Source organism: Pituophis catenifer, unplaced genomic scaffold (assembly GCF_029215685.1).
Source record: "Pituophis catenifer annectens isolate HBS135680 unplaced genomic scaffold, rPitCat1.0.hap2 SCAF_14, whole genome shotgun sequence".
Lineage (NCBI taxonomy): Eukaryota > Metazoa > Chordata > Lepidosauria > Squamata > Colubridae > Pituophis > Pituophis catenifer.
This window is the reverse complement of record NW_027256894.1, coordinates 11,274,640-11,300,925: the sequence shown is the minus strand read 5'-3', so window position 1 is coordinate 11,300,925 and position 26,286 is coordinate 11,274,640. Positions and strand designations below refer to the sequence as shown.

General features: G+C 41.9%; 1 protein-coding gene across 2 annotated transcripts in view; it reads right to left on the bottom strand.

Moving 5' to 3' along the window:
- Positions 1-842: 842 nt before the first annotated feature.
- Positions 843-26,286, bottom strand: part of AKAP13 (A-kinase anchoring protein 13) — a 276,145-nt gene continuing 250,701 nt past the window's right edge. For both annotated transcript variants that reach the window (XM_070953603.1, XM_070953604.1), the window contains 12 exons: positions 24,566-24,814; positions 23,762-23,838; positions 22,488-22,669; positions 20,342-20,424; positions 19,983-20,168; positions 17,773-17,934; positions 16,469-16,539; positions 15,194-15,238; positions 13,028-13,078; positions 10,485-10,934; positions 8,679-8,997; positions 843-4,798 (listed from right to left, as the gene is read on the bottom strand). In XM_070953603.1, coding sequence (XP_070809704.1) covers positions 4,749-4,798; positions 8,679-8,997; positions 10,485-10,934; positions 13,028-13,078; positions 15,194-15,238; positions 16,469-16,539; positions 17,773-17,934; positions 19,983-20,168; positions 20,342-20,424; positions 22,488-22,669; positions 23,762-23,838; positions 24,566-24,814 — 1,925 coding nt within the window. In that variant the 3' untranslated portion in view covers positions 843-4,748. The remainder of the gene's footprint in view (positions 4,799-8,678; positions 8,998-10,484; positions 10,935-13,027; positions 13,079-15,193; positions 15,239-16,468; positions 16,540-17,772; positions 17,935-19,982; positions 20,169-20,341; positions 20,425-22,487; positions 22,670-23,761; positions 23,839-24,565; positions 24,815-26,286) is intronic.

Sequence of the window (26,286 nt, the reverse complement as noted above, 5' to 3'; positions counted from 1 at the left end):
AAATAATTCCCTCAACACTGTCAAAACTATTCACTAAATCTGCATTACTATTAATCTTCTCATCGTTCCTATCATCCATCTCCTCCCACTTATGACTGTATGACTGCAACTTGTTGCTTGTATTCTTACGATTTATATTGTTTCCTAGTATGATTTGATTGCTTATTTGTACCCTATGGCTATCATTAAGTGTTGTACCTTATGATTCTTGACAAATGTATCACCAAAAACAAATTCCTTGTGTGTCCAATCACACTTGGCCAATAAAGAATTCTATTATTCTATTCTATTCTATTCTATTCTATTCTATTCTATTCTATTCTATTCTATTCTATTCTATTCTATTCTATTCTATTCTATTCCATTCCATTCCCTTCCCTTCCCTTCCCTTCCCTTCCCTTCCCTTCCCTTCCCTTCCCTTCCCTTTCCAGTCCTATTCCTATTCCTATTCCTATTCCTATTCCTATTCCTATTCCTATTCTAAACCAACTATCTATATTTCAGTATTTCCCAAAGGTACTGACTCCCCTACCCCTCAACCTCTTAGATTCTCTTTTCTTTCAATTCAATTCAATTTTTTGGGGGGTGGGGAGGGATTACATCTCTATTCAGTGCAGCACAAAAACATATTTACATTTCTCCTGTCACCACACAGGGCTTCCTTCTTCTGTTCTGTGTACGAAATAAAGCATCTTATTCCTTGGGTTTGGTTTTTTTTAATCCAACAGTTTCAATCTGAAAACGAAGGGTGAGAAAACAACACACAGAGAGACACAGAGATACAGAGGCCAGTAACCAAAAACTCATCTGACTTAGAATCAACATTTATTTTAAAGGGGTAGGGAAATTTAACTTTTTACAAGAGTTGTTTTTCCGTAGCAAGAAAGGTAGATAAATAAAAGATTATGAAAAATCTTTTTTTTTTTTCATTTTTGCAAATTACAGCATGGGAAATTAAAAATTTACAATCATAAACCTAACTTATATTTTTTACATAATTACAAATGAATATATAACAGTTTTTTTTCCTTTTGATTCTCCACTGATGTACTTTTTTTTTTTTATTTTTAAAGGTTTTTCTTTTTCCTTTTCGAGATATATTTCAATAGGAAACACGCAACTTGGTACCTTCTCAAAAGCCTATGGGAAGAAGCGGGAGGAACTCAAGTGAGAGCAATGCATTGTCATATAATTTGTGATGCTAGGGCACACAATCCTTGCCAAAAAAAAAAAAGAACTAATCACAGTAACCAACTGTAATCTAGCCGGACAGGAAATGAACAAGATATAAAGAACTCATAATACCCACAGATTTCCTTGAAATACATAAATCCATCTCGATCGGGTTATACGTGGTCTCTCTGTGACGAAAAAGGAAGAATGGCAGCGGAGATTTTGGCTAAGAGCTTTCGGCATCCACTGGCGTCTTTTTTTCCTCTTTCCTCCATCTTGCGTCTCTCTGCGCTCACATGGTGCATTGCAGAGAGGAAGAACGCAAGATTAAATTAAACTAAACTCTCTTCAAAACTTAAGATTGAATTCCATTGCAGGAAGAAGTAGATTCGTCAAACTCAAGAGTGTTTGGTGCAACAGAGATTTTCCTTGGCAGTTATGAAGTGCTTTTTTTTTCAAAACCTGCCATTCCTCTTTAGCACCCATGACAGTGGAGTAAGCATTCACACGGTGTGAACTGACTCCAATTTTGTTTTTCTGCAAAGAGTCAGCCACCCGTCTTAGCATCTTAAGTTTCCTTTGGCCAAGAGATGCTGAGCGTTAGAGGTTCTTTCCTAGCAGTGGTTGATAGCATTTAATGCTGGTTTTATTCAATAGCACATCAATAATCCCATGATATATTTACATAAGTAGTAACAACAACAACAAAAAAGAAGAAGCACGGATACACCCTAACACACACACACACACACACACACACACACACACACACACACACACACACACACAAACATTCTTTGGGCTTCATAAGCCCAGCTTAAAAATAAAGCAAAAACAGACAATCCCAAGTAAACATTTTGTCATTTTTAAAAATCCAGACTTCTTTCAAACAAACAGAAAGATATATATATATTTTTCCAACGCAAGCCCAGCTTGCAACTGAGAACAAATATCACATATAACAATTGTGGTAATAAAAATTAAAAAAAAAATATAACAAATAAAATTCTTCTAGCTGCCTCTGGCTTTGTTTTTGGACAGCGTGAATTTCTTTTTAGAGAACATCAGATTCAGCCAGGTCCCCAGGGATCATCTACATATTTAAAGGCACAGTCATTAAAAGTTTTTTTTTTCTCCTCCTTTTTCTCCTGGTTTTTCCAAATATTGGGCGATGTGTGAAAATGGCTCTGGAGATGTTCTAAGAGAGAGAACACGAGGGTGGAACAATAGTGCAAAACCTTCTTTGAAGGAGTGGGATAACTAAAAATGGTCCCCCCCCCAAGCTTTAAAGCTAAACAGATTTCTTGGCTATTCGCTCAGCCTATCGGGATAATCTCTGGGCGACATGGGGAGAGTGGGTTTGCAGCGCAAGGATGTCCTTCTGTACTCATCCCAAATCATCAAACGGAGCTGCTTATTGGTTCTTCCAATTTCTCCTTTCTCACCACGCCAGAATTCCTTGCCGTTTGTCACTTAATGTGAGAGGAGAAGGAGAGGAGATTAAATTTAAATTCCTCGGCCAGGATAGAACTCCCTACTATGCACTAAAATGGGCCAGATGATCCTACAGGGTTAGACTTGGGAGGAAAGGAAGGAAGGAAGGAAGGAAGGAAGGAAGGAAGGAAGGAAGGAAGGAAGGAAGGAAGGAAGGAAGGAAGGCTTGACAATGGCATCTACCGTTGGTATGAATGATTCAAGGGAAATGATCCATTTTCTCCCCTGCTCCCTTTGCCTGGAGCAAAGCATCCACATGCTTTTCTAAACGAAACTGCGTGGAGAGGAGGCCTACGAGAGAGACATTCCCCATCTAGCAGATGAGGAGACCAATAATATCCATTTGCAGGTGGGGAAACAGAAGCAAAGCACTTCCTTACATTCCATGCCGAGGAGACCAAATTCAGAGGACTTATTTTCTGAAACCGATTGATGACTATTCACATATGCAAAAAAACCCAAATATACATTTTATGTGTTGATTGTGGATGAAGGCCTGGTGGTTGCCCTTGGATAAATCAAGAAGAGATCATTTTTTCTCTACCCATGAATTAAAGCCAGTCTTAATAAAGGAGCAATTGGGAGGAGTAGGTTTGCAGCAAATAGATTTGGGGTGTCTGTATATTTACATACATTTTTCAACTCCTGGCAATCGCCACCTCAAAAATGATAGTTTGTCCTCACCCCAAAAAGATGATAGTTGAGATGGGAATTCTACCGTTCTTAAAGCAACGAATCTATCCAATCTGGAAAGTTACGTTCAAGGGTATGGAGGTGTGTGTGTCTCTTTAATCCATGTGAAAAAAATTCTACCCAGCCAATATAATTGTACTTCTCCTATCACAACTCTTTCACCCTGATTACAGTCACCCACTTCCTCAACATAGTTTCTAGCGAGACGATACAATGACATCGGGAGAAAATGTGTACAGGAGTGTTTGGGAGGAGAAGCCGGGGAAACAGGAACAACGAATTCAGTTTGAGTCTGTATCTTCTTCAGATTCTTCAACTGCATCGCCAACTCAATGGGTGTTGCTTCTTCCTAGGTAGACAGATCCCATAGAGGCAGTTAGGATGTACCTCACAATTCCATGGAAATTCAAGGCGATTTCAGTTTTTCCTTTGTTAACTCTTCTGAGATGACTCTTAGAGCAGGTTTTTCTAATTTCCGACAACGGCCCCGTTTCACCTCTCCAATCTCCAACCACGCGTTGGTTCCAATCCAATCCATTTTATATTTCTTTTCTTTTCTTTCTTTTTCTGCCTCTTGGTAATATGCTTCAACCATTTCCCAGGAATCTTGCTTTAAGGGGCCCTTCCACTTCAAAACAGTCCCTATGATCTTGATGCAGGCCAATTTTGCAACTCAAACTAAGCCCTGTGTAGCCCTTGACCCAATCAATCCCTGAACAGTTACACTCAGGTATCTGCCAACCCCATTAGGATAGGTCTAAAAGTTCCTTAGTTTTTCTGTACAGACATACGGCATATCCAAAGGATATGGAGCTACATTTATTTGTGTGTGTGTGTATATATCTCTATATTGAGTTAAGTATGTATAGACATGGGTATACATTACATCTATATAGACTAGTGTAGAAACACTGGGTAAAGAGTCACATCTTCCCCCCCCCCCAAACTATAGAAGGTTTTTGATTTTGGTGGTGGTTTCCTAAGAGAAGGTGAGGTTTGTTGCCCTTGTTCACAAAATCCCTGTTGTTCAAGATGAAAAGGAAAGAAAGGAATATCTGCCTAGCAAGTCACGAGCTAGCATTGCAACAGAGAATCAGAGCTCTTCAGATCACATTGAACCCAAACTGAGCCTGCCCAATTTGGCCGTATCCACAGTTCTTCCATGTGGTTGCTCCTCCTCTTCCTCCTCCTGCCCTTGTGGACATGTTTTCAGATGCGACGTATTCAAGAAGATCCAGAAGTGGGAATGGACAGTGGATTGTGTAGGAGAGAAAGGTGATAAAGCCCAACATAGTTCAATGTCTAGAATAAAGAATAGTTGTTCGATTCTTTGGCCTCTCAGTGTAGGGCAGATCTGGAAAAGGCCTGGCTGGAGACAAGACATGGGATCAGCAAAAGATCTCCTCGCTTTCTGGTGCTCCTTCTGGAGAGTGAGCATCTAGGGGGGGAAAAAGAAATCAAAATAATATCAATGTCAACTCGGAAAGCATCCCTGGCCTGCTCTCGAGTTGCCATAGGCAAGGGGGATGGGAAACTGACGAAGCAGCACTGCAGCCAAAGACAGACGTACATTCCAGACATCTCTCTCTCAAGGCTGTCTCCCAGGGTTACCCACAGCGGCTGGAGGGGAGCATCTCTACAACCTGAGAAATTGCTCCGTTGGCGAATGTGATTGATGACACACCTTGTGGGGAGGGGGGAAACAGGGTCATGATTGGGGCGTAAATTACATGGGATCAGAGTTGGCTTCACTTGGGAACACGCCGACATGAAGCTCCTAATAAATAACTAGATTTCTTTTGAAGTTTGGCTCAAGGCTCATGATTTAATTGGGGCATCCGGAACCCTGACAAGAAACAGACATCAGAGACTGCTTTATTTCCTGGCTTCCTTATGCACTGCTGTACACTTGAGCAACCAACTGCATCCTACCAGAAGCCTAATCAGAAAGGAAGAGTTCTAAGGGATTGTGGTTCTCTGGAACAAAGCCATAGAGATTAGCATTTCCATAGACAAAGACCAAGTAGACTGATAAACACAAGAGATACAATAAATCCATAATTATCTATCTCCATGTCACCGCCCTTATGGAGGTTGGCTGGGAAGAATCCCTACATCTGAAATGATCCTTCACCCTAGGCCCGTGATGGCACATCTCTGGCATGCGTGCGAGAGGTGGCACGCAGTGCCCTCTCTGATGGCACATGAATGTTGTGGCTCCATTGCCTGAGCCTGGGCTATCGACAGATGCAGACTCTGAGAGTGAAGGAGAGGAGTTGGCAAGGCCTCCCTCTCCAGGATCCTCCTCTCTGGAAATGCCTCCAGAGGACACTGAAGGCCAAAAGATAGGCTCAGAGCCAAGCACGTCCCTGCAGCCACAGGTGGACAGCAACAAAGAAGATAAGTGCTGACTGGACCCTCGGCAGAGGCACAGGGAGAAGCATGCACAGCAGAGGGGAAGGCGTGCCAGAGATTAGCTGAGTCACTGGACCACACCCCACAGGGTATAAATGTGGGTTTGGTGGCCGGTTCAGTTTGTGACGAGCAAAAACTGGAAATAATCCATGATCTCTGCGTTACTGGACTTTGCCTGCTTTATCGGACTGCATTTGGATTAATCCTTGTATTGTTGAAACTCTGCCTGTTTTATCGGAATGCGTGCAGTCTAATCTTTGTGTGAGTAAAGTCTGAATTGGCAGCTAGCCACTGGGTTGCTGCCAGCTTTATCTTCAAAGAGTTTTGTCGTGTGGCTTATTAACTCCGGGCCGTCTGTGGAGGTGCATGTGTGGTACGGGGACAGAACAATGAGCTGTTCAACTCTGTTGCACATGCGCGCACGCCTCCGGCCAGCCAGCTGGTCTTTGGTTCTCTGTTGCACATGCGTGGGGCGTGTGTGGGGAGGACATGTGTGCATGCAGATGGGGCACGTGCATGGGGGACTGGGCGCATGCGGTGGGGGCCACGCGTTCATTGCATTTTGGGGATTTGTGCGCACTTTGGCCACTCAGTCTGGAAAAGGTTAGCCATCACTTCCCTTGGCAAATCCTGCACAGCTGTCCATTGCAAGGTCAATCAGTTAAACGTTTTTGCATATTGCCACAGTCAGCAGACTTTCCTTCTTTTTGATATAAGGAAAAAAATGTAAATGCATCAGCAAAAGCTTTCACTTCATATTAGAACCAAAGATTATTTTTCCTTTTAAATTCATGCTTCTATTAGCACACTGGGATCACCCTTCAAAGTGTTGTGGTCCGCCAGCAGCCTGCAGAGCTGGCAGCGGAGTCAGACAGCGATGAGGCTGAGGAAGAACATGGGCCAGTCCTGGAGGCTGGCGAAGGCCCGGATGAGGGCTTTGCGTCAGAGGCAGAGATGGGGCCAGGGCCATCGAGAAGTGATGTGCAGACTTCGGAGCCTCCAGAGGCTGATAGTAGAGAGGCTGACAGTAGAGAGGCAGAGGAACAGGAGGAGCCTGTTCCTAGTGCACGTATGAAAAGAGCTGCGAGAAGGCAGGAGCACATAAAGCAGAGAGGACGACTCAGGAGTAGGGCCAAGAGATGATTGGCCCCTCCCATAAGGCTTAAAAGACCAGCAACGGCTCTGGGCCTCTTTGCCAGAAAACAACGTTGAGAGAATTGCTTCTTGTTTCACTGTATTCATTTTTTGTCGGCGTCTTCTGCTTTTGAACTTTTGCCAAGAAAAGCCTTTGGCAGTTTGCCTAATTATCCCAAGGTCAGTGTTAAACTGAGAAATGGTGTTTCGAAGAATTTGCTTTAATTTAGTTTGGACTACGCTGAGAATGAATTAATTCTCAGCTGTTCTAATAAAGTCTGTTTGTTTTCGAACTGTTTGTATTTAATACTAACTACTTGGGCCTGGGTCACAATACAAAGTATACATTCCAGGGGTGGGTTCTACTTTACTACCAGTTCACAACGGGAGTGCGTGCGCGCTTGCTTTGCTCACGCACGTGTGCTTCTGTGCATGCACAGATCTCCAAGAATGACATCAGGGTGGGTGGGCGGAACCTCCCACCGCTTTTACTACCAGTTCTCAAGAACCGGACAGAACCAGGAGCAACTCACCACTGATACATTCAAAAGGAAAACCAACATGGGATGGCATCAGCGGTGGGTTTCACATTTTGTTACCACCAGTTCGCCTTCCGCGCATGCGCCTGGCCTCAAAAACATGCTTAAATAGGATGGCATAGAGCCACCGCGGCGGGTAGGCGGCGGGCCCACTCACAATCTCCACTACCTGTTCCCCTGAACCAGTCCAAACCGGCTGAATATCACCTCTGGATGGCATTATCTCTACTATTGTCAAATTTTACTCCTTCCAACTTGCAAGTTAGATAACTGTAGTTCAGGGGAGGGTAAGAATTCTTATTTGTCTGGACTACTCTGAGTAGGACTTAGGCTAACCTCCCTCTATCTGATATCATGTCTTGCATACCCATCCTATTCAGCTCACTCCACCCCACATTCTACTTTTTCTTAAATCCGATTTAATTTATTCCAACATTATCCTGGAATTGGAATGCTCAATTACAGATTGTTTACTTATTTACATATTCCCACCTCTTTGATTTAAATGTGGGATCTGCATGAATTGATCTCTATCCCCGGCCCCAAAATACATTGATCTCATTGGAATCGCGATGCCTAAAAATTGCTGCCCTTAAAGGGCATTCCTGTGCGCAAAGTCCCAGGTGGGAGAGATCGAAAGAAATTGGGGCCACATGCTACGTTCCAATTAAATTGATGTATTGCTCATGCCTATGCACAGGAATTTAGTCAATTAATGGTCAGCATTGTGTTGGTGTTAAATAAGGGTTAATGAAATTCAAGAGAGGTTGGACTTAGACCATTAGTGGGGACATAGAGACTCTAGGCTGATTCCTCCTTTGACTCTGCCCCCAGGCCTGCTATTTCTTCTCCTACACAAACAGAACAACCCACAAAAACATCAAGTTTCAGTTGTACATGCTATCACAGCAAAATGACCTGAGTTTTTGTCAATGTGGGAGCCATCTCAAATATTTAGTCACTGCAACAGAGCTAAGGACCTTCTAACTGAGGGTAGACTTGAATCTTTGTCTCAGTATTAATTCAATCACTTTGGCTTTACAACTATACTGTCCCTCTTTCGGTTGAGGAAGGCCACAAGCTTATTCTACTCTTGTTGCCTACTGATCTGCAGACAAGACTCAGATCTTGACCACAAGCAAGCAATCTGGTAAGAGATGTTTCCATCCTTAGTTGTGCACTTCAGAGAGCGATCTTTAAAGGTCGCCCTCAAGCCCACTCTATGCTTACCAGAAGTCTGGGACCGATCCCTTTTGCTCTTCTTCTTCTTCTCCTTCTTCTCCTTCGGCTTGGCTAAGCCAAACAGGCGGTTGGGTATCTGCCCAGGTCCTTCAGTTGGCTTGTTGGTTTGGCCTGAAGTTGTAGTGCCAATCAAATGAAAAGAGCTCTTCTCTTTATTCGTCCTTGAGAGACTGTTCCTTTTGGACGAGGCAGAAAGTTCTGTATCCAAGTGCCCTTTGGGCAACGAGGAACACAACTGTCTAGAAGACAAGTCCTCTGTGGGAAGAAGGGAAGGGGTTCTGCTCATTTTGGCATGTTGGTTGGGATTCTGGAAGACACAAGATTAACAAGAAATAGGTACGGTAACTGATTGTTCATGTTTGTATTTATTACAGGTTTAAAGTACAATGCCACAAAGAAGAGGGAGTCAAGCTATTCTCCAAAGCACCTGAAGGCAGGATAAGAAGCAATGGGTGGAAACTCATCAAGGAGAGAAGCAACCTAGAACTAAGGAGAAATTTCCTGACTGTGAGAACAATTAATCAGTGGAACAACTTGCCTCCAGAAGTTGTGAAGGCTCCAACACTGGAAGTTTTTAAGAAGATTTTGGATAACCATTTGTCTGAAGTGGTGTAGGGTTTCCTGCCTAAGCAGGGGGTTGGACTAGAAGACCTCCAAGGTCCCTTCCAACTCTGTTCTTCTATTCTAAATTCTCTAACACCCTCCGTTCCCTGGCACTATAAAGCATGTTAAAAAACCCGATGTTAAAATAAATAAAAATAAAACAATAAAAGCAGCAATAAGTAATAGTAGCCATAGGTTAAAACACCACAAGGAAACCAAACCAATGTTGAATATTAATAGAAAGTCTTCATCTGGTTGGTCAGGATGCTATCAGTGAAAAGATACATTCTCCTGCAGATATCCACTGTAATAGTTGTGGTACTATGCAGTGGTGAAATGTAAAATTTGTTACTACCAGTTCTGTGGGTGTGGCTTGGGGGGGTTAATGTGACTGGGTGGGCATGGCCAACTTTTTTTTTTTTTTTACTTTTAAAAGCATTTTTTCTACAACCTCAAGAGGTTGCAGAAAAAAATGCTTTTAAAAGCCTCTGACGATCAGGCAACTCAGCTGGGATCGCCAGAGGCTTTTAAAGGCATTTTTTTCCCCTACAACCTCTTCGGTTGAAGAGGTTGCAGGAAAAAAATGCTTTTAGAAGCCTCTGACAATCCCAGCTGAGCCGCACGATCGTCAGAGGCTTTTTTTTTTCTTTTAAAAGCATTTTTTCTGCCGAAGGGGTTGTAGAAAAAATGCTTTTAAAAGTAAAAAGAAAAAGCCTCTGATGATCGCGCGACTCAGCTGGGCAATGGGGGGGGGCAGGGATTTTTGCTACCAGTTCTCCGAACCACCCGCCGCCATCGCAACCGGATTGTGCGATCCAGTCTGAACCGGGAGCATTTCACCCCTGGTACTATGGCTTCTACATACATAAGGAGAAAATCAGAGAACATTACAACATGGATAAGATCGCTTAGATTAAAAAAAAAAAGTGGCTTCCAGAATCGAATAGAAGTGACTTAAGAATTCCTATCTGGGATCGTGTACTACACAAGAAAATCAGGACTGCGGCACATGCTGTTGTGGAAGAAAAGCATTACTGATCTTCTGAAGGAGACACCTCAATGGGTTGAACAGAAGGGTCCACAAACATAATCTGAAAACGAGTGATCTAGAACCTCTGCAACTTCAGATCTTCCACCAGCCTCCTTCGTTTAACGCCAGAAAAACGTACAGGTGCAAAAGAAGCCAATTACCGGTTTGACATTGGGTTCCATCTGGGGTTGAGATATTTGCTCCATTTCCCTCTTCAGTTGCTCCTTTTCTTTCTCCAGTTGCTTCTGGGCCGTCCGGAGACGTTCCAGATCAAGTTGATAGGCTGCTTTCTTCTGCTGCAGCTCTTCCCGCTCCTTCTCCAGACTGTGTTGCCCTTTCTGGATCTGCTCTTCCCTCTGGCCCAACTGAGATTCCCTCTCAGATAGCTCTTTCTCTCTGGCCTCCCACTCCTTCTCTTTCTTCCTCCTTTCCTCCTGGTGCAAGGTTTGCTGCTTCTGCAGGTTGGCGAGCTCTTGCCGCTGTTTCTCCAGGCTGCGTTGCTTTTCCTGCTCAATCAAGGAGTTGGGTCGGAAGGAGATGCGGCTCAAGGCCCTCTCGGTGAGCAGCAGCTTCTGGTCTTCAATGTAGGTGTCCTGTTGCACAACAACAGCCTGCAAAAATGGAGATGAGACTTTCTATTAGGCTAATTGCTTGCAGCACAAAACTAGAGCTAATATTCCTGCGAAGAATATTCCTGTGAGAATCAATCCCCATAAGAGAGGCATTGGCTTTACAGAAGAGCCACAGAATTAAACAGAAAAAATTAAACGCCTTGCCAAATTGGATGTACTGCAAATCATTCCAAACCATACAAGTCAATGGGTCTATTTCAGATCATAACAGCTGGGACCATTTGGGACCTACATCTTTGACTGCTGGCACTTGGTGGCACAGTGGTAAGAATGCAGTATTGTAGGCTAACTCTGCCCACCGTCTGGAGTTCAATCCTGACGGGCTCAAGGTTGTTGTGGCCAGCTGGCGGCCAGCAGAGCTGGCAGCAGAGTCGGACAGTAAGGAGATTGGGGAGGAACATGGGTCAGTCCTGGGGGCTGGGGAAAGTTCAGACGAGGGCTCTGTGTCGGAGGCAGAGAGGGAGGTAGACAGCAGTGAGGCATAGGAACAGCTGGAGCCTGTTCCCAGTGTGCGCATTGGCAGAGCTGCCAGAAGACAAGAACAATTAAGAAAGCACGGTCGACTCGGGAGTAAAGCCACACCTTGGAGGTGCTTGGCCCCTCCCATAGGAAATAAAAGAGGGGTGAACAGGGAGGGGGCTTTTGCAGGGAACAATTCATTTGGTCAGTTGTTTCCAAGAGTGGAAAGTTCTGTTTGTGATTCTAAGAGACTCTGTGCCAAGTTTTGCCTCACACTAGGTTTGGAAACTAGTTATCCAGCAGCTTTCCAAGCGAGATAAGGTTTGTGTTGATAAATATTCCTTTGAAAGACTGTTTGCCAGGCCTTGCTGACTGTGAATGAAAGGAATTCACAGTCGTGTAAATAAACGGGGTTTTGCCGGGACCGAGACTCTGCTTCATGCTTTTAAAGGAAGCCTAGATCAGAACAAAGGTTGACTCAGCCTTCCATCCTTCCGAGATCGGTAAAATGAGGACCCCAGATCGTTGGGGACAATACGCTGATACTATAAACCGCCCTGAGAGTGCTGTAAAGTACTATAGAGTGTTATATAAGTCTAAATGTTATTGCTATCTTTGATTGTGAGCTTTGTATGAGGCTGCATAAACACAAATCTCAGTGCCAATGCTATCTTTCTCCAGTACAATATTAAGACCTTCCTTCCTCTACAGGAGCTCCTATATTTCATTGACCCTGCCTGGAATGAGGGCTCTTCCCATGACTTTGACATGGCTCTTCTTATGAGGAATCATGAGGTCAGTGATAACTGATCACTACTTGTCTGGACTGTTAATTTTAAGTTTCCAATACCACAATGAGGTTTGTAAGCCTTTTGTTGGCATGCTGATATATTTATATACAGGCATCCAGAAACCTGAATAATACGCAAGCAACTTGTTTTTTCCCTTCCTTTAATTCAGAACCACCCTTAGTCTTTGAGTAGCATGGGAAGGACCTCATTCCAAAAATACCATGTGCCTCCTTGAAGTTCAATTAACTAATTAGAGTTAATTTAATTTCTTTCCTCGTCTTTCATGAGTTTCCTGTCTGATTCATCCAAGATTAAAGGTAAAGGTTCCTTGTGCTCATCTCCCTTTCAAAGCTGAAGAGCCAGCACTGTCCGAAGACGTCTTCGTGGTCATGTGGCCGGCATAACTCAACACCGAAGGCACATGGAACGCTGTTCCCTTCCCACCGAAGGTGGTCCCTATTTTTCTACTTGTATTTTTTACATGCTTTCGAACTGCTAGGTTGGCAGAAGCTGGGACAAGTAACATGAGCTCACCCCGTTATGCGGCACTAGGGATTCGAACCGCTGAACTGCTGACCTTCTGATCGACAAGCTCAGTGTCTTAGTCACTGAGCCAAAGCATCCCCATCCAAGATTGCAATTCAGCAAAACTTTCTCAGGGCTCAAGGGTTCTGGAGAACATATGCAGCCCTGAAAGCTTCTGGTTGGAGGCTCCGGCTTTAGATGTTGCATCTCTTGTGTCTTATTCAGCTGAAATATTAGACTGCATCAGCTTGATCACATTAGAAGAGACATTTTCCCTGCCTCTTTCTCAGCGCTTACCTGTAATAAGCCCAGCAAGCTGTGAAGCTGAGTGATACTCTGGAGAACCTGCTGTAGAAGGAAAAGAGAGAGAAGCAGAGAGAAAAACACTGTCAATAGCTAATTAACTTATTTGCTCCACTGGATCCCTGCCTTTTTATAGGAATCCAAATATAAGAATTTAGCTAACAGCAGGCAGCTGGGAGGATGGACAGTGGTGGAGGAACACCAGCCCTTAAATATTTACTATGTTCATTCCCATGACACTGGTTACTTGAGAGTAACCAGCAACCAGCAAATATTTCCCGAAAGCAAAATTCTGTGTATTCCTTCACATTCAGGAAAATAAATACTCAGGAAACGATGCATTGGGGAAAATGCAGCTTTCCCATTTGTCTGTTCTTGCAAATCTATACCTCTTATTTTGCATAGCTTGGTTTTTCAAGGCACAATATTGATTTTAGGTTGACGTATGGCTTTTGCGGGGGCATAAAGTTACATAAAAGCATAGTATTCCAAGGTAAGTTTATTTTATATAATCTAAATGTGTACATCTTGTGTGACTATATAGACTTTCTCTCAGTTCTGAATTTACTAATACAATGAGCTGTGGATATTTTATAATGCTTTTGTATTGTATTACTTTGAAATATACACACACACACACACACACACACACACACACACACACACATTTACATGTTGTGGACCATTTAATTTAAGGGGTTCTTCTTTTATATTATGTAATTATAATTGCACCTATCAATTATATATATATTGGTGCCTTTCTGTACATATGTGTAATCTGTTTCATATTACTGACTTTTATTATCTACTGATCTTGGACTGTAATAAAGATTTCCATTCACTGTATCATTTTTTGAACTCTTTTTAAAAAGTTCTATGTCTGTACTGCACTTAGTTATGAACGCATAATAAATAAAACTACTGATTGCATTATTTAACCAAAGTGATTTTTCATCAGCCACTGGGCAACAAATGTTACTTTCTACTTAGCTTTGCATTAAACTTTCAGGGACAATTTCTGTGTTTCTTCAGAACTTCAAGGACTGAGGATCATATCATAAAACTTCAGAAATTCACTTGTGTACTCAGTTCAGCATTATGTGGGTTTTCTCTTCTCCTACCCCATCACAGCAAAGACAACATGTACATTCTCCAACTGTCCCGAACTGGTGCTCTTTGGATGGGAGTACAACATCCATTATAATGGCATTGTGGTCCAACCAACTGGAGATACCCAGATGGACAATGCTGGTTTGGCCCAAAGCTTATCAAGAAGTAGACGAGGCACTAACCAAAGTCATTCTAATAATGAACAGAGCAAGAAAATTTATCAATGGCCCGTCTTCTAAGGAGGCACATCAGGCGGGACCCAGAAGAAGGGCCTTCTCCGTGGTGGCTCCCTCCCTTTGGAACGCCGTCCCTCAGAAATTAGACTGCCTCCCACTCTTGACACTCTTTTGGAAGGCCCTGAAGATGTGGTTTTGCCAACCCAGAGTAGGATGAAGTCTATTAAATGGCTGATTTGAGTGTGTGTTGTTGTCAGGGGGTGGGGGAGGTTATTATTTTATTATTATTTTATTATTTTTATTTCTTCAGGAGCCGTGGTGGCGCATTCTAACTCTGCTCACTGTTAGGAGTTCAATCCCTACCGGCTTAAGGTTGACTCAGCCTTCCATCCTTCTGAGGTCGGTAAAATGAGAACCCAGATTGTTGGGGGAAATACACTGATACTATAAACTGTAAACCGCTTAAAGAAGGCTGTAAAGCACTGTGAAGATGCGCTCTATAAGTCCTAAGTGCTTTTGCTACTTTGTGTTTTTATTTTCTAAAAGCCTCCTAGAGTCGCCATGAGTGAGTAGGCGGCTATATAAATTTTCATAAAAAATAAATAAAATAATAAATAAAATAAAATAAAATAAATAATAAAATAAAATAAAATAAAATAAAATAAAATAAAATAAAATAAAATAAAATAAAATAAAATAAAATAAAATAAAATAAAATAATTAAATAATTAAATAATTAAATAAAATTCCAGATTGGAAGACCAACAAAATTAAAGGAGGAGATATTTCATTAGGCATAAGAAAGGGGCTGATCACATGTTGTAGATGTTCTGCAAACAAAAGAAAAAGGGCAATTCTGAACACAAACACTTACCTCATTGTTTCTCTTCAGCACAAACATCAAGTTAGCTGTTCCTCCCTGAGAAGAGACCATAGATTCTCTCAGTGAGAAAGAGACGAAGGACAAGAGATCCAAATAAATAAAAAAAAACCCAAACAACTTATGTTTGAAAGCTTGGCCTTCCCCTCCCAGCATCCCTGACCCAATTTTCTGAGCATACTCCATCAATGTATGTTTATGGTCAGAGATCAAAATTGTGCATAAAACATCAAAACACAATAACAAAAATATAAAATAAATGTGCCACTAATTTCCTTCTAATATGAAAACAGCCTACCAGAATTTAAGTTTCCTGATGGTAATCGTGAAGAAACTCTTGTTTTGCTACCTTTTTTGAGGTTTCTAAGGATTATATCAGCTAACAGGAGAAATGAATTCTCTCCTGTAAAACAGCTGGAGGGATTTACAAGGAATGGGGATGCTAATTAAGAGTGGCATGAATGATACAGCTCAGCAGAAATTGTAGTGTTGATTCAATGACATCCTCCTGCAGCTATCGATTTAATGCAAGGAGGGAAACACAACTGTTGTTCGGGTCACTGCTTTTGCCATTGCGTTGACCTCTCACCCTCAACTACACAATCAAACCCAGAGATGCAGTGCAATGCATCCTGCAAAGGATAAAACAGCGGATCTACTGGTCATCGCAGGAAGTGGGAAAAGTAAGCTATTAGGAAGGATGGCTCAATTATTGGTAGACCTTGCCAGACAGTTGATCAGTCTCTAGCCAAACATGGTGAGTGGATAAGTTCTACCGGTAGGTGCTGTTTGGTGAGGGTGGGATGGCTCAGTGGTTAAAGACACTGACCTGGTCAGCTGGAGAGCTGACAGCCGGGGTTTGAGACCCGAGCTCCATGCAATGGGACGATCGCCCATTCTTGGGCAGCTCCTATCCACCTAGCAGTTTGAAAGCATGCAAATGCAACTAGATAAATAGGTACCACACTGTTGGGAAGGTAATAGCGTTCTGTGTGCTGTTGGTGGATAGTCATGCTGGCCACATGACCACGGAGAGTGTCTTCAGACAATGCTGGCTCCCTTGGCCAAGAAATGGAGATGAGCACTGTGACCTAGACTTGGACACAACTGACCAGGAAATCTTTACCTTTATTGTTTAGTGTGGGTCTCCAACAGATAGATGCTATTTTAAGGGTTCCCCCAAGGGTTCATACTCCCTTACTAGCCAAAACTCTACAAGACGCAGGAGGCTGAATATGGAAAGCTGTTGAACTCTCAGCCATTCCGTACCTTCTTCAACACGCTATCAGACTCCGTCCTCCGAAGATCTTGTACTTCTTCTCCTTCATCCTTCTCGCCACCTAAAAAAAAGAAAAGAAACAGTTTTGAATAAGTTTTTTTGTGTGTGTGTGTATAACCGAAAAACTGAAGATGGGAGGACATCCCACATCACACCAAACCATATAGGCTATAATTTGTACATAAAGGCTGGGTGCAGATGCCAGGCTAAGCCAAAACAAACACAGCCTAAGGTTCTTCAAAATAGTGAGCCTTGAGAGTGACTATAACTACGGCAAAAGCGTGTTTCCCCGTTCAGGAAACTGACTGCAAAATAAAAGGGCAAATAGCAATAGCAATAGCACTTAGACTTATATACCGCTTCACAGTGCTTTACAGCCCTCTCTAAAACGGTTTACTGAGTCAGCCTATTGCCCCCAATAATCTGGGTCCTCATTTTTATCCACCTCGGAAGGATGGAAGGCTGAGTCAACATTGAGCCTGGTGAGATTTAGAATAGAATAACAGAGTTGGAAGGGACCTTGGAGGTCTTCTAGCTCAGGCAGGAAACCCTACACCACTTCAGACAAATGGTTATCCAATATCTTCTTAAAAACTTCCAGTGTTGGAGCATTCACAACTTCTGCAGGCAAGTTGTCCCACGGATTAATTGTTCTCACTGTCAGGAAATTTCTCCTTAGTTCTAAGTTGCTTCTCTCCTTGATTAGTTTCCTTCCATTGCTTCTTGTCCTGCCCTCAGGTGCTTTGAAGAATAGCTTGGTCAAGTGGTGAAATCCAATTTTTTTTACTACCGGTTCTGTGGGCGTGGCTTGATGGGCGTGGCAGGGGAAGGATACTGCAAAATCCCCATTTGCTCCCCACTCCTGGGGGAAGGATATTGCAAAATCTCCATTCCTACTCCACTCTGGGGCCAGCCAGAGGTAGTATTTGCCGGTTCTCCGAACTGCTCAAAATTCCGCTACCGGTTCTCCAGAACCTGTCAGAACTGGCAAGATTTCACCCCTGGCTTGACCCCCTCTTCTTTGTGGCAGCCCCTGAGATATTGGAAGACTGCTATCATGTCTCCCCGAGTCCTTCTTTTCATCAAACTAGCCATACCCAGTTCCTGCAACCCTTCTTCATATGTTTTAGCCTCCCGTCCCTTAATCATCTTTGTTGCTCTTCTCTGCACTCTTTCTAGATTTGAACTGCCAAATTGCAGGCAGCCGGCAGTCAGTAGATGTAGCCTGCAGTACTGCATTCTAACCACTGCAGCTCAAAGCTTAATGCTTGGGGTGGAGGAAAAAAAGACTCACCTTTATAGACATTCATTTGGTGGCTGTCAAATCCTCCGAAGGTCTCTGCCCTCCTGGGGAGAGAGATGGGCCCCACACTCTCCTGATCTGAGGCCAGATTGGTCATCTGCTGCCCAAAAGCACTTCCGAGGCTTCTGCTCACCAAGCCTTGCAGCTGCTCGACTGAAAGAAAACAAAGTGCCCTCAGAAGGCCATCCATGTTCATCATTACAGACCCCTCACATCCTGGACATAAACTGTTTCAACTCCTACCCTCAAAACGACGCTATAGAGCACTGCACACCAGAACAACTAGACACAAGGACAGTTTTTTTCCCAAACTCATCACTCTGCTAAACAAATAATTCCCTCAATGCTGTCAAACTATTCACTAAGGCTGCATCTCATCATTCATATCACCCATCTCCTCCCACTTGTGACTGCATGACTGTAACTTTGTTGCTTGTATCCTTACAATTTATATTGATTGTTTCCTAGTATGATTTGATTGCTTCTTTGTATTCTATGACTATCACTAAGTGTTGTACCTTATGATTCTTGACAAATGTATCTTTTCTTTTTATGTACACCGAGAGCATATGCACCAAAGACAAATTCCTTGTGTGTCCAATCACACTTGGCCAATAAAGAATTCTATTCTATTCTATTCTATTCTATTCTATTCTATTCTATTCTATTCTATTCTATTCTATTCTATTCTATTCTATTCTATTCTATTCTATTCTATTCTTCTATTCTACTCTACTCTACTCTACTCTACTCTACTCTACTCTACTCTACTCTATTCGCTGCCAACTTGCTTGTTATTTATTTTAAAAATAAATACTTACAGGTAGTCCTCAGCTTACGACCATAACCGAGCCCAGAATTTATGTTGCTAAAAGCAAGACATTCGTTAAGCGAGTTGGCCCCCATTATGCAATCTTTCTTGCCATGGTTGGGAAGTGAATCACTGCAGCGGTTCAGTGAGGAACGTGGGTCATTAAGTGAATCCAGCTTCCCCTTTGACTTGGTTTTGTCAGATGGTCGCAAAAGGGGATCACGCGACCCTGGGACACTGCAACCGTCATAAATACATGCCAGTTGCCAAGTGTTTTCATTTTGATCATGTGACCACAGGGGTGCTGCAACATTTGTTAAGTGTGAAAAACAGTCCCTTTCTCTGGTGCCGTTGTAACTTTGAACGGTCACTAAATGAACTTTTGTAAATTGAGGACTACATGCATTTAATTTATTTTTATCTAAATATTCTCTAACTGTTCGTATTGCAACAACAACCCCAAGCAAGCAGTAAAAACCAGCCAAAGTCACCTTGTAGGGTGACATTTAAAAAAAATATAATAAATAAAAATAATGCATGAATAAAAACAAGCAAACCCCCTAGGTCAGAATATATATCAGGGGTGGATTGCTCCCGGTTCACAAGAACTGGTAGTAAAAATTTGTAGTAGTTCGGAGAACCGGTAATAACATTGGCTGGCCACACCCCCGAACCGGTTGCCACTCGCTTACCCCACCCACCTCATCAGAGGCTTTTTTTTTTTTTTACTTTTAAAAGCATTTTTTCAACAACCCCTTTGGCCGAAAAACTGCTTTTAAAAGTAAAAAAAAAAAAAAAAGCCTCTGATGATCACGCGGCTCAGGTGGGATCCTCAGAGGCTTTTAAAAGTATTTTTTCTACAACCTCTTCAGCTGATCACGTGACCCTGGGACACTGCAACCGTCATAAATACATGCCAGTTGCATCAGCTGAAGAGGTTGTAGGGAACAAAATGCTTTGAAAAGCCTCTGGCGATCCCAGCTGAGTTGCCTGATCGTCAGAGGCTTCTAAAAGCTTTTTTTCTGCAACCTCTTAAGGTTGTAGAAAAAATGCTTTTAAAAGTTAAAAAAAAGGTTGGCCACGTCCACCCAGTCACATTACACCCCCACCAAGCCACGCCCACAAAATAAGCCACGCCCACCAAACCAGTAGTAAAAAAAATTAGAACCGACTTCTGATATATATATTTAAAAAAAATCAAGCAAAACTCTGGAAAATTCTATTAAAAATTCATCACATCCTGAATGATAATCTTGTTTTCAACTCTCGGTTTTCGGCCTGTTGCAGTTTACTTCTTTGAAATCCAGCAATTTACTTTGTCCAAGATATTCAGAGTTTAGACTCCTTCGTAAAACCAAGCGACAAATGTTGGGGTGAGAGGCCAGCTTACCTTCACTGATCAGATTCTTCATTATGCTTTCTCCTTTCGGTGCTTCGTCTGTGTTTGCCCGGAACAGCATCCTGGCGCCAGACCCGAGTCCTTCTTCATGCCCACTGCAATCCGTCATATCTCTGAAAATCTTCTCTTTTTCCTCCAAGAGGGTGATTATCTGCTGATCTTTTTGCTGGAGCTGTTCTGTGAGAGGGGAAAAAGCGGAGAGAGGTCAGCTAGAATGCTATTACAGAGGATGGAAAGTTATTTAAAAGTTGGTGTGGTTTGCAATCGCTAAGGCTGGAGCTCCATCTTGTGCTGAAACAGAGAATTGCTGGCGTTAGGAGACTAAAAATTCAGATTATGCCCATTTTTACCTTTCAGTTCCCTGGCCTTGGTGTCCAGCACCCTCTTCTCCTCTTCAGATTCGCTAGGGATACCTTCATCTTCCTCTTTGTCCCTGTAGAAGAACCAGGCAGATTGAAAAAAAAAAAACATGCTGGAGAAGCATTCATCATTGTGTTATTTATATTGAACTAATTCTCTTTTATTTCTCTCTCTCTCCATATACTTCAGCACAGTTTCATCTTCTCTGGTATGATTACCTACTTTGCTTTTTTTTTTTTCCAGATTTTTAAAATCCTGCTTTTATCATTTTTTTTATAAGTAACTCAAAGCAGGGAACATACCTAAGACTTCTTTCAATTTCTCCCACCACAACAATTCTTGTTAGGTGATTTGTGCTAAGAAATATTTCAGACATCAATACATTAGAGAGGGTCCAGAGATATTTTACTAGAAGAGTACTCAAATCTTCTGCTCGAAATAAAATTCCCTATCCCACCAGGCTTGAAATTTTAGATCTGGATAGCCTCAAACTATGCGGTCTACATTCCGACCATAAGATTATTTACCAAAACGTTCAACCTGTTAATGAGTACTTTAATTTCAACCATAATAACGCAAGGGGTATCAATAGATTCAAACTCAATGTCATTCGCTCTAATCTTGAGTGTAGGAAATTTGATTTCTGCAATAGAGTAGTAAATGTCTGGAACACTCTACCTGATCCTGTTGTTACTCGCTAACCCCCATACCTTTTACCTTAAACTGTCTACCGTGGACCTTTCATGTTTCTTAAGAGGGGCCTGGTGGCTCAGCAGACTAAAAGCACTGTGATTAACACCAGCTATCTGCAATTACTGTAAGTTCGAATCTCCCCAGGCTCAAGGTTGACTCAGCCTTCCATCCTTTCTAAGGTAGGTGAAATGAGGACCCAGTTTGTGGGGGCAATAAGCTGACTTTGTATAAATATACAAAAGTATGAAGGCTATTGCTTAATGCATTGTAAGCCGCCCTGAGTCTCCGGAGAAGGGCGGCATATAAATCAAATTAAAAAAAAAAAAAAAAGAGATCCCTAAGGGGGTCTGCATAAGCGCACCAGCATGCCTACCATCCTTGTCCTATTGTCCCCATTTATACGTAATCATTCTGTGTGTTTATGGCTATGTTTTGCCTATTTATATCCTTTTATTTGTGCCAATTTTTTTCATGTGTCCATGTCTATACTGTTACCTGTTTCCTTGTACTTGTTGACAAATAAATAAAATAAAATAAAATAAATAAATAAATAAATAGTGACTGACCCAAAGTCACCCAGACAGCTTTCGTGCCTAAAGCAGGACTAAAACTCACAGTCTCCTACTGATGGGCCCAAAGTCACCCAGCCGGCTTTCACGACTAAGGCAGGACTAAAACTCACAGTCTCCTACTGATGGGCCCAAAATCACCCAACCGGCTTTCATGACTAAGGCGGAACTAGAACTCACAGCCCCCTATTTCTAGGCCAGCATCTTAGCCACGTCATCAAACTACACAAGCTAACTACATCAAACACAACATCTGTTTAGTTCTTTACAACAATATTAAAGATGTAGAACACTTGAGACAGTTGGAAATTTCACAAGTAGGTTTCCCTCTATTTGTGTTGCAAACTGATGAACGGATATCAAGCATAGGAAGCTCCATAGATAACAGGGTCACCTCACAAAGGATTGTCTACCATTTGGCCACAGCTTCCTTCAAATCCTAGACTTTTTCTTCAGAAAGCCACAATGACTAAATCTTGTGGGGAAAATCCGAGATGAACAATAGATGGAAGTGAAGAAACATGGAAAACTCTTATTTCTTCTGCCATCTCATGGACATCTAGATTCTTCTACCCTGTTTCCCCGAAAATAAGACCTAACCAGAAAATAAGCCCTAATGCGTCTTTTGGAGCAAAAATTAATATAAGACCCGGTCTTATTTTCAGGAAAACACGGTAGTTCAGATGTCTGCAAAACAGCCTTCCCAAATAAAATACCCTCCATGCTAGGTGGAAAAGACGGGACACCTGGAAATCCAAGGGCATCAGACTGAGATGCCTTCTTCAATTTATTCTGTCTTCCACCAAGAATTCATTTGCTGGAAGCAAACCCAAACAACGTCACTCATTCCAACAACACTTATTTAGCTTCTTACATAGTGTTGATAGTGTCTTGGATGATTTGAATCCAGCTGTTACGCTCCTCCTTTGAGCTGGCATGCACTTCCACCATCTCAGGATCTTTTCCTCCCATGCTGATCAGGAACAAGCCCTTCTCCTCATGGGCAACTTCACGGACAATCAGCTTCTTTAATGAGATCACGGTGGATTTTTGATCCTTTTTTTGTGAGTTGAGGAAAAGAAGTAGATGCATTAGGTTGATTTGGGGCAACTGGGATCTCTACACATACAATCACCCCTACAACATGATCATTCCTGTTTCGCAATAATTCTGGAGCAATGGTAAAGAGACCACCTAAAGTGGACTCCTAATTTAACTTGTCTTATCAATGACATCAACAAATTATATCTGTAAGTTTATAATATTTTAGATTTTGTATTTCATATTTCGTATTTTTATCTCTAGTGTTTTATTGAAATGTAATGTGTATGTGCCATATAAATAATAATAATAATAATAATAATAATAATAATAATAATAATAATAATGACAACGACATCACAAAATATCGTGAGCTGGCCATCAAAACTATGTGATTATGGATGGAACATGAAACCGTGATACCCATTGTCATCGGGGCACTTGGTACCATGTCCAAGAATTTTATAAAACACACCAAGAAATTGCAGCTTCCTGCAATAACACCAGCAGAACTGCAAAAAACAGCGCTACTCGGAACATCATACATTTTAAGAAGATACTTCGTTGATACTTAGGATGCTGACAGCAACCCGTATCAACCATTAGCACCAGTCAATGGTATTTGTGACACATTTTTAAATGATCAGTTGACCGAGTTTCATGTTTAATGAATAAAGTAAATGATAATAATGACATTAACAGAAACTTAAGAAGAGTCTTTTACAGCCTGTTCCTCCAGATGAAAAGCCTATTTAATTGTGTTTGTTCACTAAGTCTGCATTACTATTATTATTAACCTTCTCATTGTTCCTATCACCCATCTCCTCCCACTCATGACTGTATGATTGTAGTTGCTGTATCCTTAAGACTTATACTGATTGTTTCCTAGTATGATTTGATTGCTTATTTGTACCCTATGACTATCATTAAGTGCTGTACCTTATGATTCTTGATGAATGTATCTTGTCTTTTTATGTACACTGAGAGCATATGCACCAAAGACAAATTCCTCGTGTATCCAATCACACTTGGCCAATAAAGAATTCTACTGTCTATTACTGTTATTTATTTTTTAATGGGAAAAAAGAATTGTGTAGAATTCCTTACCAGGGATGCAAATACGTATTTTTGATCCTTTTCCTGGAGAAATATCAGAACATCTGAGAGAAGAACAGCTAGGACTTCTGAGAAGAAAAGGAACATCAAGAGATCTGGTTATAAAAACCAGCCAACCCAAACCTGACATGTCTGCCTTTATCAGTATGATTCTTGTTTCATTTCCTGAAACAATTTCAAATCAAAGTAATCATTCTGCAAGTTGGGCCTAACAGTAGGTAGAGTTTCACAGAAGCTCTCCATTTTGTGACTACCGTTTCCCCCATTTAAATGAAAATGAATACCATTCATTTTCAGCTCTTCTTTTAGGTTCAGGCCAAAGAGGATTTTGTCTGAGAGAAATTCAGGACTTTCCTCCAAAATGTTTCCCTCAGCCCTCCAGGCAAAATGCAGTTAAACAACTGTGTGCAAAGTGCACCACTGTACTCTTTTTTCCTCCCACCCCTGCAACTAACATTTTATTCGAGATAGAAGGTTTCTCAAAAAAAAAAAAAAAAAAACCCACTATGTCATAAGCATCCTATCTGGCAAAAATAATTTGTTAGCCAGTTTCTACAACCTGGAGAGCAGTCCAATTTAAATGCCAGAGCAGATGTGGAAAGAACTTTACAGTACCAACAAGAGAATTATTTGTAGCTCTGGGTTGAAATGAAAGGCATTGGTGCTCTCTTGAGTTTGGTTGTTTTCTTCAGACGTTTTGTTACCAAACTAGGTAGCAGCATTAGTGCAAGGGACCTTCTGGTGCCTATTGTATCCTTTCCAGTGAATCAGTGAGTCCCTGAAAGCATCCCTTACCTTTCAATCTCCCAGCTACATTTTTGAGAGCAACCAGTCCATCTCGGACAAACTTCCGGCGCCTCAGATCTTCTCTGGCAAACATCTGTCCACTCTTCATTCTCATGATCGACTTGCTGTCCGTCCGGGTGTAGATCTCGCTGAGACGCATCTTCTTCTCATAGTTGCTTACTTTGCTGTCGACTGCAGTTAGGACTTCCTTCACCAGGTTCAACGAAAGCACCAAGTCTTGATGTTCAGTGTCGTTTTCTTAAACGGAAGAACATTTCATTTGTTACCTTACCTTCCTCCCAAAGGCTTCACTTCGCCAAGCTTAGTCCTGCTTTTTATTCTGTTCTCTTCTGACCAACGACTTATCCACACCCGCTGCTGACTTCTAGATCCTTCCCCTCCAAGAATTTACTTAGAACAGGAATCCAGTCCATGTACAGTAACTGACTGGCATGGTTGCACCATCAACATTCATGAAGATACTGATGAACAAGCAGCAGCAAAATTATCAGTGGTGAAATCCAATTTTTTTTACTACCGGTTTCTGTGGGCGTGGCTTGGTGGGCGTGGCAGGGGAAGGATACTGCAAAATCTCCATTCCCACCCCACTCCAGAGGAAGGATACTGCAAAATCCCCATTCCCTCCCCACTCCTGGGGGAAGGATATTGCAAAATCTCCATTCCCTCCCCATTCTGGGGTCAGCCAGGGGTGGCATTTGCTGGTTCTCCGAACCGCTCAAAATTTCTGCTACCGGTTCTCCAGAACCTGTCAAAACCTGCTGGATTTCACCCCTGAAAGTTATGCATTCTGATTTTCAAATATTTCCAAAGGTGACTGCTGTTTATGTAACATGAATTGTTTATTCAATTAGCTTAATGCAGTTTTAAAATTATTTTAACTGATTTTGACTGAAGATTAGATTCGGTGTGTGTGTATTTTAATCCTCTTGCTGACATCAATTACACCAATTTCTTTGACCAAATTATTGATTGGCAGAATAACAGAGTTGGAAGGGACCTTAGAGGTCTTCTAGTCCAGCCTCCTGCTCAAGAGGAGACCCTACACCATTTCAGACAAGAGGCTGTCCAGTCTCTTCTTAAAAGCCGCCGGCCTGAAGACTTGATTACTAAATTATATAAATAATTATATAAATGTTATAAATGTTATATAAAAATTTACTTATTTTATGAATAAAATAAGCGACTTGATTGCTAAAAGTTGTCTTCCCTGTTTTACAACACTGAAGGCCAGCTGTCATTCTTCTATCCAGTAGTTGTATCTAAGCAAACATCTGTTATAGGAGGAATTAGAAAGGGGTCCTGTGAAATCCCAGTGGCACATGATCCTGAGCACATCTGGCTCTAGTAGGCTAGACCTCTCTTTCTCTTGCACTTTGCACATGTGGGTGTGTGAGAAAGAGGCCAAAAAGGAATGCAATGTCACAAAATGCAATTTTTCCATTGATGAACTTCAACTCAACTATATCTCTTTGGCTGATTCATCCCACAGTCCACTGGCTTTTCATCGAAAAAAGATTTACGTGCCATTATGCATTTATTCAGCCTTTTAAACCCACAACTCAATAGTTAATGAAACTGAAATATTTCTAAAAGGAGTTTCATTTTTAGAAAGGAAACACTGCAAAGGGCATTTCGGAGAACAGAAGCGGAGCACAAAATCTAAGACGCCAGTCTTCAACCACAAGCAAAAGCCAAGGGATACTCAAACG